At 41.5% G+C, this 17626-nt stretch overlaps 2 protein-coding genes across 2 annotated transcripts; both read right to left on the reverse strand.

Annotated features, from left to right (window-relative positions):
- Positions 1–123: 123 nt before the first annotated feature.
- On the reverse strand, positions 124–15256 carry eif5b (eukaryotic translation initiation factor 5B). Its single transcript, XM_057332118.1, has 24 exons — positions 15127–15256; positions 10366–10476; positions 10173–10260; positions 9425–10061; positions 8279–8490; positions 8050–8200; positions 7873–7965; positions 7661–7759; positions 7342–7410; positions 6703–6992; positions 6508–6615; positions 6315–6425; positions 6162–6229; positions 4707–4848; positions 4263–4394; positions 3834–4016; positions 3247–3408; positions 2992–3123; positions 2769–2900; positions 2567–2643; positions 2321–2485; positions 1879–2017; positions 1213–1374; positions 124–1130 (listed from the first exon to the last, which is right to left on the reverse strand). Exons 1-24 carry the CDS (start codon positions 15159–15161, stop codon positions 1023–1025), a joined length of 3606 nt encoding a protein of 1201 aa, XP_057188101.1. The 5' UTR covers positions 15162–15256; the 3' UTR covers positions 124–1022.
- Positions 15257–15696: 440 nt separating this feature from the next.
- lipt1 (lipoyltransferase 1) lies at positions 15697–16974 on the reverse strand. The gene has a single exon (XM_057332343.1). The coding sequence runs from the start codon at positions 16827–16829 to the stop codon at positions 15714–15716; it is 1116 nt and encodes a 371-aa protein (XP_057188326.1). The 5' UTR covers positions 16830–16974; the 3' UTR covers positions 15697–15713.
- Positions 16975–17626: the final 652 nt, after the last annotated feature.

Below are 17626 nucleotides of genomic sequence, written 5' to 3' on the forward strand. Positions count from 1 at the left end.
CTTTCATTAAAGTCTCATTTAAGGACCATTCGTTTTCGCAGTTAAGCACTACCCTTAACTTTTTTATTTTGCAAATTAAGATGCACTTTATACTTGCAAAATAACGATGACATTTTTCTCTTATGATTTATTAAATGTATGACAATTCCCCCCAGCAGTGATCTTTACATTGCCACCAAAATAAAAGCCTTCCAGAACAGCGTTTATAAATAGGCCATCTCTTTATTTTTGATGATTTTCATTTATCCATTTCTTTCACATTTCCGATTCAAAAGGAGTAAGGAATGCCTTTCATCCAAATTTCACACACCATGGGTAAAAGGGTGAGGAGAGCACAAAGAAACCTCCTGAAAACAAAAAATAATCTGGCTGAGAAGATAAAGTAGGGTCTACTTAAAAAAAGACCATTTAAGAACGGCACTCAAAAAAAAAATAGAAAGGGCATATGAAAATACTGACAAGGTCATATCTTGTTAATATCTAAAATCTGAGCATCCGAGCACTAACTTCCTACCCATAGATTTAAACCGCAACCTAAATCAAAGACCAGACTTCAGGCAGCAGCTTGAGTTTATCCAGTCTTAACTGTGAGGGGGGGGCTTTGAATCCATGAAATGAATGAGAAATGAACTGGATTGATCAGAGAGAACAGGCACGTTCGGAATAGTTGTAAAGGTCGTCTAGGATTTTCTAACATTTGTCACTGTTTAAAACAGTGGTAATAGTATCAGTTTCTCACAGAAAAACACAACGTTTTCTTTTTGCCCCCACTTCTCTTTTTTCACTCCCCGTCACTCACTAAGAGTTGGAGGCGGAGTTAAGTTTTCACCCCTGCACACACACATGGAACCCAGTCCTCGGACTGCACGAGGTTATGTCTGTAAAAATGTCTTGATGTATGAGCAACACTGATGACTCGGCGATCGCAGGTGATCTATAGGACAGTGCGACGTATAGCGTTTGTAGGTGTGCGTGGGGGGGGGTCACTGGAGATCTGATGTCATTAGCTGTCGCCGCCACGATCAGATGATCTCAAAGGTTTTCTTCAGCTCCATGATTAACTGCCAGTCCGATTTCTGCATCTCGTCTCTGAACCAGTTCTTCAGAGCATCGATTGACTGACGGGTGATCTGCAAAAATGAAAGGGGAACACAATTGATACACCCACCGAACAGCACATCTGGCAAATGCGTGAACGTGAACTCATTATACCTTGCTCACGATGAAATCTACAGCTTCAAAGTGCCGGCCGTACATCTTGGGCGATTCTCCAGGTATTGGCTCGATTTTCACGCAGATCTCCTGTCCTTTCTTAGCCGTATCCACGGACTTGTGATTTATTTCAATACCGGTCACAATTCCAATATCTACAAACTGAGAGAGCAAGCAACCTTTTCAAACGAGGAAAACGAAGCAAAGCGCATCTGAAACAGGGTAAACATTAATTAAAACCACACAAACACACACGAGAATAAACTAAGAAAAAAGAAGGCATGGCGTAAAATCTTCAGCCTCCCATCAAAATCAGGACAAAATCCTGCATATTAATGACTTGCCACATAAATATTGTGAATAAAAAAAAATATGAATGATTTAAAGGGATAGTTCACACCAAAACAGTTCTGGGCTTATCAGTCCCTACTACGGTAGTCAATGGTGCCCCAAATGATGCCAGTAAATGACAGAATTTTAATTCAGGGGTGCAATATTTCTTCAAGTATTGTCAACATCGCTTAATACCCAAGGCGACTGAGAAATAGTTGTATTGTGGATACCGTGACTGACCAATCAGAACAGAGAATTCCAGAAAACCTTGTAATATTAATAACATACTTCCAAAACAGTCTTCTTATTGGCTGATATGTTTAACGTTCTTACCCCTTTGGTGGGCACACACACAGGAGTGCCTGTTCTTATGACCCCAGCCTCCACAATGACGCCCATGACGATGGGGTCTCTGGAGTTAAAGATGAACTGCGGCAATATACGCAGCTTACAGGGAAACACGGCTATGTGCCTGACAGAGAGAGAGAGCGAGAGAGAGAGAGCGTGAGAGAGAGAGACCGAGAGCACGAGAGCGAGAGTGAGAGTGAGAGAGAGAGAGAGAGCGAGAGAGAGAGAGAGAGCGAGAGCGAGAGCGAGAGCGAGAGAGAGAGAGAGAGAGAGAGAGAGAGAGCGAGAGCGAGAGCGAGAGAGAGAGAGCGAGAGCGAGAGAGAGAGAGAGAGCGACAAGGAAAGAAAAAAAAGAAAAAAAAATCTCTTTCGAAATTACACCAGACTTATACATTATTATTTGTATATCCATGCAAAAAACACCCACTTGAATTCATCTTGCTTCTGTTTCTTGTAGTCGTCTCTGTACTTGGTGAAGGCGTCGAACAGATGATAGATGATCTCGGCGCTGAAAATTCGAACGCCAAGACTGTCGGCCAACTCCTGAGAGTCTCTCTCTATTTTCACATCGAACGCCAGGATCACAGCGTACCTACACGCAGAGATCGAATAAGCTAAGAATGATGACCAAGTCTTATAAGACGTCATGAGGTATATCAGTGGTCCCACATACTGTGGATCGTGTTCCAACATAGTGGACGCTTTCATGACGTCTTTCTTGTGGACAGGACCAATGTTGATGCCAGCGTACTGAGGGCCAAAGAAACACATTACAGAGAGAGAATAAACTCATCATGGCACACTCCTTCAATATTTCAGTCCTTTTCAGGGAAAAGTTGATTTATTTAAAGATTTATAGACTTCCAAAAGCTTACAGGCACTTTAGATGTACGCAAGAACTCCAACAGTGCCTCCAGTGAACCGAGGGTGGAAGCCTGGACATACACACCCTTCTCCTCCAGCTTTATGGAGTTCAAAGTCTGTTTCAACTCGCGGATCAACTCGTCCTTCACAAAAAATAAATAAGCATTTAAGTCAACAATTTATTACAAGTAGGGTTGTCAAAGCTAAACCGATGATGGAAAGACGCGTGGCTACCCTCAGCACTGGTACTTCGTCTTCTTTATGGGCCACGAGGAGCGGCAGACCGGCCAGCGTCTTCTCCAGATCTTTGCCCAGAATCTTCACTCCCTGAGCCGTAGACACCTCCTTATGCTTCTCATACTGACTCTGTACACGGAGACAAAACGCGGTGTAACGTGTCATTTCTGAACCACAAGCATCACTACATGAAATTGTAAAAATGCTATCACACTTATATTAAAAAAGTATTGCATAAAAAGTGCACGAGACCTTCACTCGGAGCTCTTTGAGCGGTGGTGGGAGGAGCAAGCCTCTGATCTGCGTGACGATTGGTCCATCTACACCAGGGACGATAATAGTATCGCCCTCCCGCAGACACCCGTTGATCAGGATGACGTCTATCGTCGTGCCCATGCCGGGCAGAGCTTTTACCTGAGATACAGCACAAGTTTGATCAATATGTTTAAAGGATAAATACGAACTTAAAGGGACAGTTCACCCAAAAATGAAAATCCGTCCATCATTAATATTCACCCTCGTTTTATGGCATACTTGTATGACTTTCTTTCTTCTGCAGAACACAAAAGAAGAACCAAACAATATTGGACCCCATCGACTTTCATTGTATGGACACAAAACCGCTGAGACATTTCTCAAAATATCTTCTTTGGTGTTCCACAGAAGAAAAAGTCAACGACATGACGGCCAATAAATGACAGACTTTTTATTTTGGGTGAACTATAATCCCTTCAATTTATAAACCTTCCTCACATAGAGAAACAATGTATTGTTATTGAATATGAAAATGGTGAGTTTACAAGACCTCGCATATGAAAGCTTGACCTTTGACCCCTTACCTCCATGACCTGGGCCCGGAGTTCATCACAGTGGGCCAGTCTGCGGACCAGCATGGTCTGAGTGAGCTCAACCAGCAGGCCAATGAGGTTGCCCATCCCATCGCCCGAGTGGGCCGAGGTGGGAACCAGAGAGACAAACGTGCGAGGGTCTTTATTCTCATAAAACAGAGCGGCGTTGAGTCCCTGGGGGTTTAAAGACACACAAAACGACGCTTGTAAAGTTACACACACACTGTTGTTTCATTACAAAATTGTAGGGCAAGAGTTTGCATTTATAACGGGGGAGATGAATCATGAAACGTTGACATTAGATGCCAAAACGTGACTTTATGCTGAGGCCCAAAATACATTAACCGGCCAATACTGGTTTCATGTTGACTTTTAAAAGGTCTGTCTGCTCCCAAGACAGAGAAAGTGACAGCCACAAACCTGCTGAGCGAACTCGACGATGACGGCTTTGGTTCTCTCATCAAACTCATCCTTGGTGTTCTTTTTCTGTTTCTTCAGCGTGACCACCACGTCCGTTTCCGGACTCTTCTTCCAGTCATACAGACGATCGATCTGAGAAAGAAACACGAGGCCATCACGACTCAAATACTTGAGCGGACAATGTTAAATCGTTCCACCAAGTATATTCACCCTCATGTCATCACAAACCTGCAGGACGTTCTTTCTTCTACAGAACACAATAGAAGATATTTTGAAGAACGCTGGTAACCCACAACACTGGTCCCCACTGACTTCCATTGTATGGACGCATGTGTTCCACAGAAGAAAGGTCATACAGGTGTGTAAACGACGTGAAGGTGAATAAATAATGTTTATTTTTGACAAAAAAAGACAAAAAGCATCCAATGATAAATAGAAATGTACCTTGTTTAGCGCTACAATAAAAGGGCATTTCTTCTCCTTCAGCAGGTTGATGGACTCCAGCGTCTGTGGCTCTAGACCATGCATGATGTCCACCACCAGGATGGCGATGTCACACAGAGAACTTCCTCTGTTCCTCAGTTTGCTGATGGGAACACCATCAAGCGTGTTTAACACACACAGTTTGATATGCTGAAAGCTCAGGTTGTATTCATGCACAAGTTTAGTTTGTACCAGAGGTCGCGCTAGACTTTTTCACTGTCCGCCATTTTCTATTTTAAATCTATTTTTACCCGTCACTATGGTGCAAGGTGATATTACGTGCCGATTAGCATGTTTGTGATGTCATCGCGATGTACACGCGTTCTTTGAACTTACTGTATTTTAATACCCAATAAAGCCGAAGTCGTTTACATATTTAATGTTTCTGTTGTCAGACATAAAATACTAATTACAGACAAATGTTCATGTCCAGTCAGTAACAATGACAGGTGCTTGTACACGCTGTTTTGTAATCATTCATTTATTCACTTGCAAGTAACTTTAAGCTGCTGTTAGGTCATGAAAGGAGAAGACGCAGAGAGACTTTTTTCCACTCACTGAAAGTTGAGGTTTATCCAAAATGACGCTAGTCGCCATCGCTCTCTGAAGGAAAAAAGTCTGTAAACACCGCACCACTGGTTTGTGCGCGCCTGTTTGTGTATGAGAGCACGCGACGAGAGGGTCTGATTGAATGAAAGACGCACTCTTTGCAGAATCAGATCCAGAAACAACGCCACAAACAACGTTCGAGATCGTGGTGTTGTTAAAGAAAGTGCAAACAGTTTTTCAGTTCGTTTTGAAACTATGGCGAATCAAAATAGACGGTGGTGGGCGTCATATTCGTCTTGTTTATACACGCCCCTGGCTTTGCACTGTTAAGGTCTTTGCACATACAGTCCGTAATTTTCGTATGCGCTTTTCCGTATTTGGCGCTGGTTTGTATGGTGTCCCTGAATTGTCAAAACGCCTCTCAAAATGCTTGCTACGGATGCGAAAAGCAGAAAATCGAACCCAGTCCGAATTCTTTTATGACGGACGAAAATATCGGAGGCAGTGTGTAAATGTGATTGACGCAACGTGTGGTCGTATTTATTTTTTAACGTGCGGAACTTTCGGACGCAAATTTCGGACTCAATGTGCAATGGCCTTTAGTCTCCGCTGATCCCGCGTGGGTTTCCTGAACGGACGAGGCGTTTACGAGTAATGAATGGGAAACATATGATAAGCGTCCCTACGATCATGTTCCGATGAAAGGAAATGATTGGATGCTACCAACTCGACAAAAAAGGGAATTACAAACTGCCCTCATTGTAATCCGTCAAAATGACGGACGGCCTTCAGATTTATCCGTCACTGGTATAAAAAAAATCTGTCAATGACGGAGAATTTTCGGTTAATGCGACCTCTGGTTTGTACCTGAAGGACTCGTGTCCAGGCGTGTCGATAATGAGCATTCCAGGAACCTTGACGCTCTCGATGTCAAACTAACAGAAGCACAAGCGTTCATAAATAACAACCAAATGTCAAATCAGAAAATGCAAAGTGTGCGTTACAGAAGATTAAACTTACATTTTTTACCATCTTGGCTTGTTCTAATATGGTTTCCAGAGGAACGTTCGTGGCTCCGATCTGCTGTGTGATACCACCGGCCTCACCGTCTTGGACATGTGTGTGTCTCAGCTGACGGGCAGAGCAAAAGAAAAACATTCATCTGGATTTGAGTCCTCAAGTTCCCATCGGACATTTTTCCACCCAAACGCACCTTATCCAAGATCTTAGTTTTTCCTGTGTCCACGTGGCCCAGCACACAAACTACAGGAGCTCTGAGCTTGTCCAGGTTAATGTTCTTCAGGTTCTCCTGCCTTCGTTTCTGGACACAAAACCAAACCCAACGTGGTTTAGTATACTGTTGGAGAAAAAGTACGAATAAATGTCTGCGACGTTCCAGTAACTCTACCTCTATGCGTTGTTTGGCCTTGTCGTACAATCTCTCTTCTTTACTTCGATCGTCATCCGAATCGCTTTCGCTGCTCGACTCCGAGCTCGGCTCTTTTCTCGCCTTGTTCGCTGCCGTCTTATGGCTGCTCTCTTTCTCTTTCTCCTCTTCCTCGCTTTCCTCCTCATCTTCGTCCTCCTCATCTTCGTCCTCCTCCTCGTCGTCCCCCTCGCTGCCGTTCTCTTGATCTTCGGCAGGTTTCTGAGCGGCGGTTGTGGATCCTTTAACCTCGATGTGAACCTTTTTCATCTCTGCAATGGGAAGTGACACGGAGACATTTCTATTCACACTGTCTGGGATACTTCACCTTCGAAATGAAAATTCTGTCATTATTTACACGCCGTCTTGTCATTTCAAACCTGTATGGCTTTCTTTCTTCTGCAGAACACAAAAGAAGATATTCTGAAGAATGTTGGTAACCAATGGACTTGGATTGGTTTTGCGTCCATACAAATAGAAGTCAATGGGGACCATCTTCTTTTGTGTTTCGCAGAAGAAAGAAAATCACAGGATGAGTAAATGATGACAGAATTTTCATTTTAAAGGTGAACTGTTCCTTTAACACAGTTGTGTTTGATTGCCATGTTGCTTTAGCTCCACCTTTCTCCTCGTCGCTGACCATCGCCTCCCAGTCGTCCAGATCAGCTGCCTCCACTTTCGGTTCCTTCACTTTTAAAACAAAAAACATGAAATGTTAACATTTTGTGCTATTCATGAAATATTGGCGACGTGTCTTTTTCAGCGACTTAACGTGTTGGAATTCTTGAAAGCACCTTACAAAACTTGGAAAGCGCTTTCTACCCACCCATGCTTTATAAGGGACAAACAGGAACTTGGACAAACACATCAGGTGAATGATAAACCCAATTGTCTCGCATGGGACATGTTTGAAATGCCGTACGCGATGATTGGTCATTACCTGGCTCCACTTTAGGCTGGTCCACTTCCATCTCTGCTGTGATTGGCTGAGGTGTCTCTGACGTGGGTGATGTCACCTCTGAAGTTTCTGTTGGGATGTCTTAAAACGCAGCAGTAAAGCATGTAATTATGTCGATATTAAATGTTTGTTGTTAATATATCGAACAAGGATTGATATAAGATGCGCATTAGCCAAGAGAAGACAATTCTGACCTTCAGGAGTTTGCGCTGTTGGCTTCTTTTTCCTCTTATCAGAGTAAACGGGCTTCTTCCTTGGCATTGCATCTTTGGATGGCACTTCAACACCTGGGAGAAAACCAAGATATCACACCTAAAAAGTCAAAAGCCTAAAAATGAAGCCACAAACCGCCCCATGCGTGTTGTTCTCACCCTGAGCCTGTAGCGCTCGGAGCGTGGCCTCTGCTCTAGCACGAGCTTCTTTCTGAGCCTTGGTTAAGAGTTTTCCCTCTTTCTTCAGCCTCTCTTTTCGTTCCTTATCCTTCTGCTTCTTCTTCTCCTTCCTCTCGGCCTCCAGGCGTTCCTGTGGAACATTTGATCATACGGAGGCGCCCTGATAATCTGTGATAACCTAAAAAATAGACCGAGACATTTATCTGACCTGCTCCTGCCTCTGAGCCTCCAGCTCCTCCTCTCGCCGCAGTCTCTCCTCTTCCTCCTGTTTGGCTCGCTCTTCCTCCTCCTTCATTTTGGCAAGAGCCTCCTGCATGGCTTTCACAGCTGCTTTGCTCGGCCCCTTTTTCTTCTCTTTCTCCTCTTTCTCACCCTTCTTCTTCTTCTTGTCCTTCTTCTTTTTGTCACCATCGGCTTCCTCTGTGGAAAGAGGATCTGGATTGTGAAACAGGTCACCAGGTTGGTTGTGGTTCTCGATGCAATGGTCAACTTTAATATAAATTTTGTAAATTCAGATATTTTTTGTAGATAGCCGAGCAATACACTGAAATGTTGCAATTTTGTTTTTTATTTCCCCAAGTCTGTTTAGTGATATATTATATGATTCTATAGAATATGACAACAATTACTGGACGATTGTAATTTTAAGGTTTCTTTCAAATTTTCCATTTGTTTTAGTGCCGTCACGATATCAGATTTTCACTAAACAATTATCGTGGACTAAAGAATTCACAATAACAATATTTCTGTTAAACCTTTTTCTTAAATGAAATTTTATTTTAAGTTTGTACTATTGTAATTCTTAATGAAAAATGTTTGTAAAACCACCAATAACACAGTTGAAATGTCAACCAGATACTGACACAGAATTATGTATATTATAATAATTGCCACAGTTATTTATATGAATAGCAGTAAGTATTATTATTAATGATATTAATAATGATATTTTAATAATATAATAATAATAACCATAGATTTTTTTATGTCTTTAACTTAGTCCAAAGTTTTTTAGTCCAAATGAAAGTTCCACTTATTGTACTTTTTATTTAAAAATGTGTAAAATTACTTATTTTATTTAAAACTGTGTAAAATTTGACATTTTATTTAAAAATGTATGAAACATTTAGATGCATTTTGAATACTATCAAAAGGCTTGACGGTTTTTAAATTGAAATGTTCTAGTTTTTCGATATAACAGTGGCCGATATTTGGAATTTTTGTATTTTTGCGTTCGTCCAATAAATATTTCCGATAGGCCTATGTTGTATTATGGGCAAAGGCCATTAAAAAAAACATTGGTCGACTGATATGTCCCATCCCGAAGAAGAAAATGTCCCATGGTAAATCTCACCTTCTCCCTGAACATCAGCTGCATCCTGTTCCACAGACGCTGCGGCCTCTACTTTCTCTGTTGGGGCTTGTTTCTCTGCCTCCTTTTTTAAAGCTTCTTCCTCTTTCTCTTTCTTAGCCTTCAGCTTGGCCCTCTCCTCCTCTTTCTTCTTTTTGTCCCTCTCTTTTTTCTCCGCCTTCTTCTGCGCCGCCGTCTTCATCTTGAAGGCCTCCTCCTCCTCCTCCTCCTCGCTTTCTGGTTTGGCTCTGGCTTTTCCTTTCTTCTTTTTGCGGGTGGCTTGAGAGTCGTCATCCGATTCGTCATTATCGCCCACTCCTTGCCCACCCGTTTTCGAACCACCATCTTCGTCGTTGTCCTCGGAGTCGGACGTACCTTTTCGACCGCCTTTCTTCTTGGCTTTGGGCTTCTGCCGCGACCGCGAGCCCTCGTCCTCAGAGTCCGAAGCAGCAACAGGAGGATCGGGAGTCGCCATCGTCTTTTCATCTTTCGTCCTGTGGTCGTTCTCCATGTTGTTCTGACCCTGATCTTCATCAACTTCCTCATCCTCCGGGCTAGCCTTCTTCCCCTTCTTGGCCTTTTTCTTGTCTGCTTTGGTCAGGGAAGGCTCAGGCTCAGCATTCTCCACCGAATCGGATTTCTACGAGAAAAAAAGGGATGCAAACCTTCACATCTGTGTCATTAGCCGCTCATATTAAAGCTGAAACTCAATAGTTACATTGTCAGAAGAAAACCTAGCCGCTTGTGTTACCTTTACAGGTTCTTTTGGAGCTTCTTCAGACTTTCCTCCCGGATTTTGTAACGACAGCTCCTCCAGTTCTTTCAGGATGTCATCCTCGCTGCAAGGCAAACATCTTGTCAGGACTTCACAGACGCTTTAAAGTGTACAGCGAGGGAAGATCTCAGGCTTGTGTGATTATCTGAGGGGAGGGATGAAGACTTACTCAAAGTCGTCTCTTTTTCCTTTCTTCTTTTTGCTCTTGGCTTTGCTCTGCTCCTTGGCCGCTCCTGCTCCTTCGATCTCTGCAGCAAGTGCGTCAATCTCGTCTTTGGCACTAGAAACAGACAAACAAAAATAAAAAATAAAAAAATATTAGCTCTTTATTACAAAATGATGTAGAGCATTACCAAAACTGTTCTATATACTTAAAAATATGTATGATCTTACAAGTTGTTTACCAAAATATAAATAAAATATAAAAAATGCTACAGTAAATTAAAAATAACAATCTGCTTAAGGGTAATTAAATGTAACAAATCATATAAAAATTTAGATTTTATTGGAAAACGAATATTCTAACAAATTAAATCTTTGCCTTAAAGCAACAGTAGACAACTTTTGCTTACGGTTCCCCCATGTGGTTGATAAGCGCAATTGTCTGTTATCAGTGTCATAAATACTGTTGCTGTGTAACCTTCCCTGTGGGCAGCGCAATACATGTGAATTTGCTAACTAAGCAGAAACCGCTGTTACATCATGTCACTTCATAAACTGTGCATATATTAAAGTGTTCTTTTGGCTCCCGCGGGTATACTACGTAGCTATACTAATAGCTCAAACTAGATTCTGAGGTAGCAGCTGGTTGTCTGCCGTTAGCGCGCTAGCTACATAGCAGCTCATTTGCAGTCACCCAAAACACTGTTAAATCAGAGTTTAGCATCACTGTTAGCATACATACCCCAAGTAGACGGAGCAACGAGAGACGAACTACAGTGCACTACTTTTTGTTTGTACAGTATATGATGCGCGCGCGTGCAGTCAGCGGATATGAGAGATGCGCGTCAGTCAGCAGAGACTCGTGGTACGGTGGACCCACATGAGAGTATAAACGAGCCGTGAAAGACAAGCTGTGCGCACACACGTTTACATGTTTACTTGCGGCTTTGAGTGTACTGACGGCGGTGATGTTATTGCCTGCGTCGCAGGCAACAGAAGGCGTGAGACTGACCGGTGGGTCACCTGTCTGGCCGATTATGTGAAAAACCGGCATATTCCGGTCTCTGGCCGGTCAATCGGTGCACCTCTAGTTTTGAGACATGCATATTAGATCGTTTTGTCTTATAGTTAGCTGTTGGCTGACTCTACACAGGCTACGAGTAAAATATGTGACGTATGCCGTAAAGCAGGTCGCACTCATCCGCAGGCAGAGGATGTGTGGGGATGTGTGTACCGACCCGAATAACAACCTTACAGAGTGTGTGTAATACTGTTCAAAGGAAGGAAGGAAGGAGGCGGGAACCGGCGAACATTAAATAACCTTTTAATAAAATAAACCAACCACAAAACGAAAGTAAAGGGCCGACAGCTACCTCACGGTCAACTGCCGGCCACACAAACATAAATAAAACTTAACACAATGTCCAGGCCTGGTCCTCTCTCGTCCTTCACTCCTGTCGCTCTTCCTTTTATGCTTCCGCTCCTCTGTGAGAGATGCGAGACCGGTGCAACGTGCAGCTGACACTCATTATCACTCGCTTCACCGGCCTCGCACCGACCGTTCCCTCACGGCTCTCGTCCCTCCTTCCTCGTTACAGTGTGGTTTGAGCACTTAGGAGGCTGCACAGGTATCGGCGGTAGTAGAATTCATCCCGTTAAGAGTTGTCCTACCACTGAAATAATTTAAGAGACGAAACTACATAGTGTTTCTTTAATTTCCACCGATTAGGAAAAAAACGTGTTATTTTACAGAAATAAAATGGCTTAAATTGCATGTCAATCAGAGAATGACATATTTGGCTTGTCAAAAATGTTATACTTCTAGCTGTTGCAAATTCTTTTACCTGTTTTATGGTATGTTATTGTCAAAAATCGTTAATTTAAACCCCTTGAAATCCAGATCCTATTGTAAAAAATCTTGTTCCATTATTACCCCGTGTGGCTAGATTTCGAGTAAAAACGAAGGTCAAAAACCATAAACTGGGTCAAAGGATTTTTAATATACTCCTGAGGCAAACTGCATACTAAAGCCATTAAAGCAACTAATTTGAAATGTATGGTATAATGTTTATGTGCACACGTAAGATTAAATACTGTGCATTTAAATATGATTTAAAAACAAGCAATGAAAATTCTAAATAGTTTCAGGGACCAAAAAGGGAAAAAGAAACAGGAAGTTTTGCACCAGTTGCGTGAATCTGGTTGTAACATATCTACAAAAACCTTTGGAGTAGATACACGACAATCTGAAATGAATCACGAAGCAATAAACAAGAAAACAACACCTGGATCCATTATCCATGATGGATTATATACTGTAGATTATCCACTTTACATCACGCAACTAAACCACTAAATTAAAGGCTTACACATTTATCTGATGATTTTATCCAGAGTGCATAACACTGCATTCAATGTATACATTTTGTATGCGTTTCCCTGGAATCAAACGTTGTTCGTTGCTGCTAATGCAAATGCAAAACTCACTAACACCCACGTGGTGTTGGAACTAATACTACGACAATCCAAGCAATCAACACAGACGCCTAATCCAACCCCGCACTATTACTGTATTGGGTGACAAACAAAAGAACATATGAAACATCTTACCTGTCGAGGCAAAAACTGCAATAAGGAAGAAACACACTTGTGCGGTTTATATAGCGGAGCCTAAAATCCTCCTTGCATGCGTGTTGCATCAGAAAGGGAAAACCACCCATTGACGGGGCCGGTCACAGGGCAGGGCCCTCACACATACAGACCTGCTGCCCTCAGCAGCAAACAAAGATCAGATGATGAAAGAACAGCTAATGGAAAGATGATGAGGAAAATGTCATGGTTCCTTACATCAGTGGTTCTCAAACTTTTTCGTTGTAAGGCCCCCTTTGTGTAGAGTGCATCGCTTTGCGGCCCCCCAAATAAAGACTTATAATCTTAAATTTAACATTTTTATTTCAACAAAAACATATTCGGTTATACAATGCTGAAACATCAATTCTTTTGTCTGGTGGTCTTATTTTTCTGATGTTTGATTGCATAAAATCTATGATCAATTTCTATATTTCATAAAATGCCACAAAATCTGTGGCCCCCCTGGATCCATCTCGGAGTCCCCCCAGGGGGGCATAAGCCTTATCAAAGATAGAGGTCTTTACTAAGATCGTGTGTAACTTCAAGAAGCACTGTGTGTGATGCCATTTTAACACTGTACTACAAAGCCACTAATTCATGACGGGACCTCTCATGACACCTTGAAAATCACTGGAACGGCACAGTAACCGGCAGTGCTGAAGAACCTGAACTGATAACAGGTTAAAACACTTATTACGGCACTAAACCACCTCCTGCAAAGCCAGAAGACCAGCAGTCAGAACACTGTCTGATCTGCCCAGCATCACAACCAGCTAAATTATGCCATTCGAGCAGCTATAAGTGACTATAATTGAGTTCAGAGTGAAAAGCACAACACGGGTCAAACCAGGAGAACCTGTCCCATATTTCTGCAGTGACCTCAGCATGACTCGAAAGTTGAGCTAAAATACTGTTTATAGAATTGAAATTGTGAAAGGGTCTATAAACCATAAATGTTATATATTAGGTCTTTATATGATTACATATTATATCAATTAAATAACAACAATTAAATACTTCTTCGAGTATCTGTATCTGTATACATTTTGCCCCCCATTGACTCCCATAGTAGGAAAAAATACAATGGTAGTCAAAAGTGCTCCAGAACTGTTTGCTGTACCACATTCTTCAAAATGTCTGTGTTCAACAGAACAAAAAAATGACAAAGTAATTTTTCCTACTATGGGAGTCAATGGGGGGCAAAATCTGTCTGGTTATAAGCATTCTTGGTCTTTTATATTGTACATTGACCTTTTACAATTGTGTATTGTTGTTTTTTGTTTTGTATTTCCTTGAAGACAAGCGGACACAAAATGATCACAGATCTCACAACAACCCTAATAGCATTTAAAAGATGAGATCAAATTATATAAAATGTGGATCAAATCCATTATAAATCATTAAACATTTTAGCATCATGCCCTTCAAGTGTGACAGGTCCATTTAAACCTGTTAACATCTTTTGATCTAGGGATGGTAGAGTTCACCTGTGTCTTTAAAATGGAGAAAGACAGTTTCTCAGTTTAGGGTGAACTTTACCATTTCCAGCATGTGACATTTCTTGTCACTGTCTCAACAGGAACAAAAGTCACTGGCATCATCGCACAGAGGAACATGTTACTGAAGACAATGGGCAACAGCACAATAGAAACGATGAGGTTGCATTGCCAGTCGATGAGAGATACTGACCATGCTAACCCATACTGGGATCTCAACCCTTTAATACTAGTCTCGTGTGCTTGGACAGTGCCTGATATGCCAACAGATGTGATTGTGAACTGCAGCTAATCTGACACTCACAGCTGGTGTCAGTCACGGGGGCTTGCAGGACCTGTCTTGCTTAAAAACTTAACACCGGACGCAGCGTTTTGTTTAAATAACTAAATCGGTCTGATGTCCAGCTCGTATTAATAAACGCCTTATGATCGTCCTCTATAACAGAGATCGGTATCGTGATAAACAGGTAGATGATCAGGACAGGCCTAGTAGTCACAGCAGCACATGAACTCATGTTCATCACTGGCTAGCCAGGTGCTAACAGCGGGTCTCCTAAAACCCGCCTATAAAATAAAACACAACACGGATGTCATGCTAATAACAGGGTTAGTATGTCGCATTCATTGACGCAGTAACTTACCCGTCATCTCCCTTATTTTTCTGTTTCTTCCCCATGATGTATGTGTAACTGTAACCTCCTCGTTGCGGTGTAGTCGGTGTGTTAGCGCGTCAAGTCTTGCTTGCATTGCGCATGCGCCCTGTGAGGTAAACGGTCGCGTACTGCGGCCTACGCGCAGACTGGTAAATCATATGTAAAGTCTACACGTGTACATTTTCAAATAAACAAAAAACTAAAGTCGAACAAATTAATTCATTTTGGCACAATATGTAGTTTCAAGGCTTTTTAATTAAACGCATAAAAAGATAGAGCCTCACAAAAAAGTATAAAATCATAGGCCATCCATATGATTTACAAGCGCGTGCTAAACTGCGCGTTCTGAAATCAGGAAACGCAAGGATCACGGCGCATGCGTAAACCTGTATGACTTTTATTATTGAAACCTAATAAAAGTAAATGAAAATATTATAAATGTAATAACAATTGTATTTTAAAGTGTTGCATGTGAGATTTGTTTTTAAAGGGTTACGCCTAGAGTATCGGGGGCTTTTGCAAAGATTTGGAAACATTACACTGCGTTCAAAACTTCGTTTGTTTTTAAGTTTTATTCACATTACAGATGTCACACCTTCACACAATCTGTGAATTTTTTCAGCAATATCAGCAGCCAGTGAATTAGTTCGTATAAAAGCTGCCACCAACACTGCAGTTTCACGTGGACAGCATCTGCTGCCATTCAACTTTGACGTAAACTCGTTCACTATCTCCAAAGGAAGCCAGCCGTCAGGGATGCCAATGTCACATCTGTCTACTTTACCATTCTTGATGTCCATGTCAAGTGTAATGTTTACACCGTCTACCACTAAAGACGTACAAACGCTGAATTTGGGAGTTTTGCCATAAACCCATTCCCACGTCAGAACATCTTGTGTCATCTTATGAACGCCAGGCATGAGAGACTCGTGAGTGGGGTCAACTGTGATAACTGGAGTGGCAAAGCCAAATTCTTTTTTGTACTGGGAAGCAATAGCCTCCATTACAGTATCGGTATCGAGACTGGGGTCCAAATCCAGGAGGTTCTTGACAGGAGAAGGAACACTTGGGGTCGCGTTGCTTTTAATAACTTGAGAGTTATTACTTTTCAGAACAGACGACAATAGTGAACGATCCACTGAACAAAGCAACGTACAGTGATGATAAGCGGCGGTTCTGCCTAACTTTGCGGCAGTGCCTGAAATTTTGTAATGCCCGTTCAACAGGATATCAAATCTATCTGTTGAATTGACATCTAGATTGGGTCTGAGTTCTTTTAATGCATTGGTGACAACAGTGAGATTCCTGTGACGGTTGTATTTCTTTTTGGAGGTGAAGAAGGTCATGTTGATGTTTCCAATGTCGTGGAAAACGGTTCCACCTCCACTGCGGCGTCTAGCCAGTGGGATCCCCAGACGTCTCATCAGAGGAAGGTTACATTCCTGCCAGGGATTTTGATGTCTGCCTATGACCACTGCAGGCGAATTTCTCCATAATAAGAGTATGTTTCTGTTTTGCAGATCGACGTGGTCGTGTATCCAGTCTTCTAAAGCCAAGTTCTCAAATATACCGGTTGACGCCGACTTTATAATGATACCCTTTCCCATCTCATCGAAAAACGATGTCAAGGTGCTTTTGAGGCGAACCGATCTTGAAATGACACACGCCCTGTCTGACACTCTTAAAATCATTGCTAAACTCTGTAAGGCACAATCACAGCACTAAAACTTGTATGCTTTCAGTCTATTAACGTCATCGACATCCGGGTCAACAGGATACCATTTCCTTTTGACTTTCATATTAAAAGTCCAATAATTAACAATGTAATAAAAATAAATAAAAAATCGCTCCCTTAACTAAAATAAATACATGCGTAGCAAAAATGAACTATTGATGGTTGTTTATTTTAAGTTGTTTGAATTATGTGTTTTTATTGTTACCGCTGTGACAAGATCCAAAATAATTCCTTCGTTTAATTTTTTTTTTTTAATTTAGTCAAATAAATGACTATTTAAAATGATTTACATCTGAAAGTAACATTTATGTATCTTAATACAAGAACCGATTTTCATTTTTCACTAAAATCCTGCGTGTGTAGAAATCACCACTAGGTGGTAGTGCATGCTGTTAAGTGACTACAATCTACGTCCATGAGATTTTATTATCTCCCAGTGTGTGTGGTTAATGATTAAGATTAATAACGACATTGGAAATTTGCGAAACTCAATCAGTATTAAACGCATTTGGATAAATTGTGTACGATTTACTCTCCTCTTTTGAGTTAATATCTGACGTACCCTGAAAAGTTGCTCTGTCTTGACTTCCCTTATCTAAGATCAATTCATCGCTATGATTAAAGTATTTTATTTACACATATTCTACTTTGTAGCTATATACAATCATCGCCTAAACAGTACAATTTCTAAATTTAATTTTAAAATGTTGAAATGATTGATTAAAGTTTACTTTTAATAAAGTCTTATTTTCT

Source organism: Triplophysa rosa, linkage group LG4 (assembly GCF_024868665.1).
Source record: "Triplophysa rosa linkage group LG4, Trosa_1v2, whole genome shotgun sequence".
Lineage (NCBI taxonomy): Eukaryota > Metazoa > Chordata > Actinopteri > Cypriniformes > Nemacheilidae > Triplophysa > Triplophysa rosa.

Coding starts and splice junctions, on each gene's coding strand:
- eif5b (XM_057332118.1), bottom strand. CDS start 15,161: ATGGGGAAGAAACAGAAAAATAAGGGAGATGACGG. Junction 3,409..3,833: donor TCCGGGCCCAGGTCATGGAG/GTAAGGGGTCAA, acceptor GCTGTATCTCAG/GTAAAAGCTCTGCCCGGCAT. Junction 3,124..3,246: donor TCAAAGAGCTCCGAGTGAAG/GTCTCGTGCACT, acceptor CTCCGTGTACAG/AGTCAGTATGAGAAGCATAA.
- lipt1 (XM_057332343.1), bottom strand. CDS start 16,829: ATGATTTTAAGAGTGTCAGACAGGGCGTGTGTCATTTCAAGATCGGTT.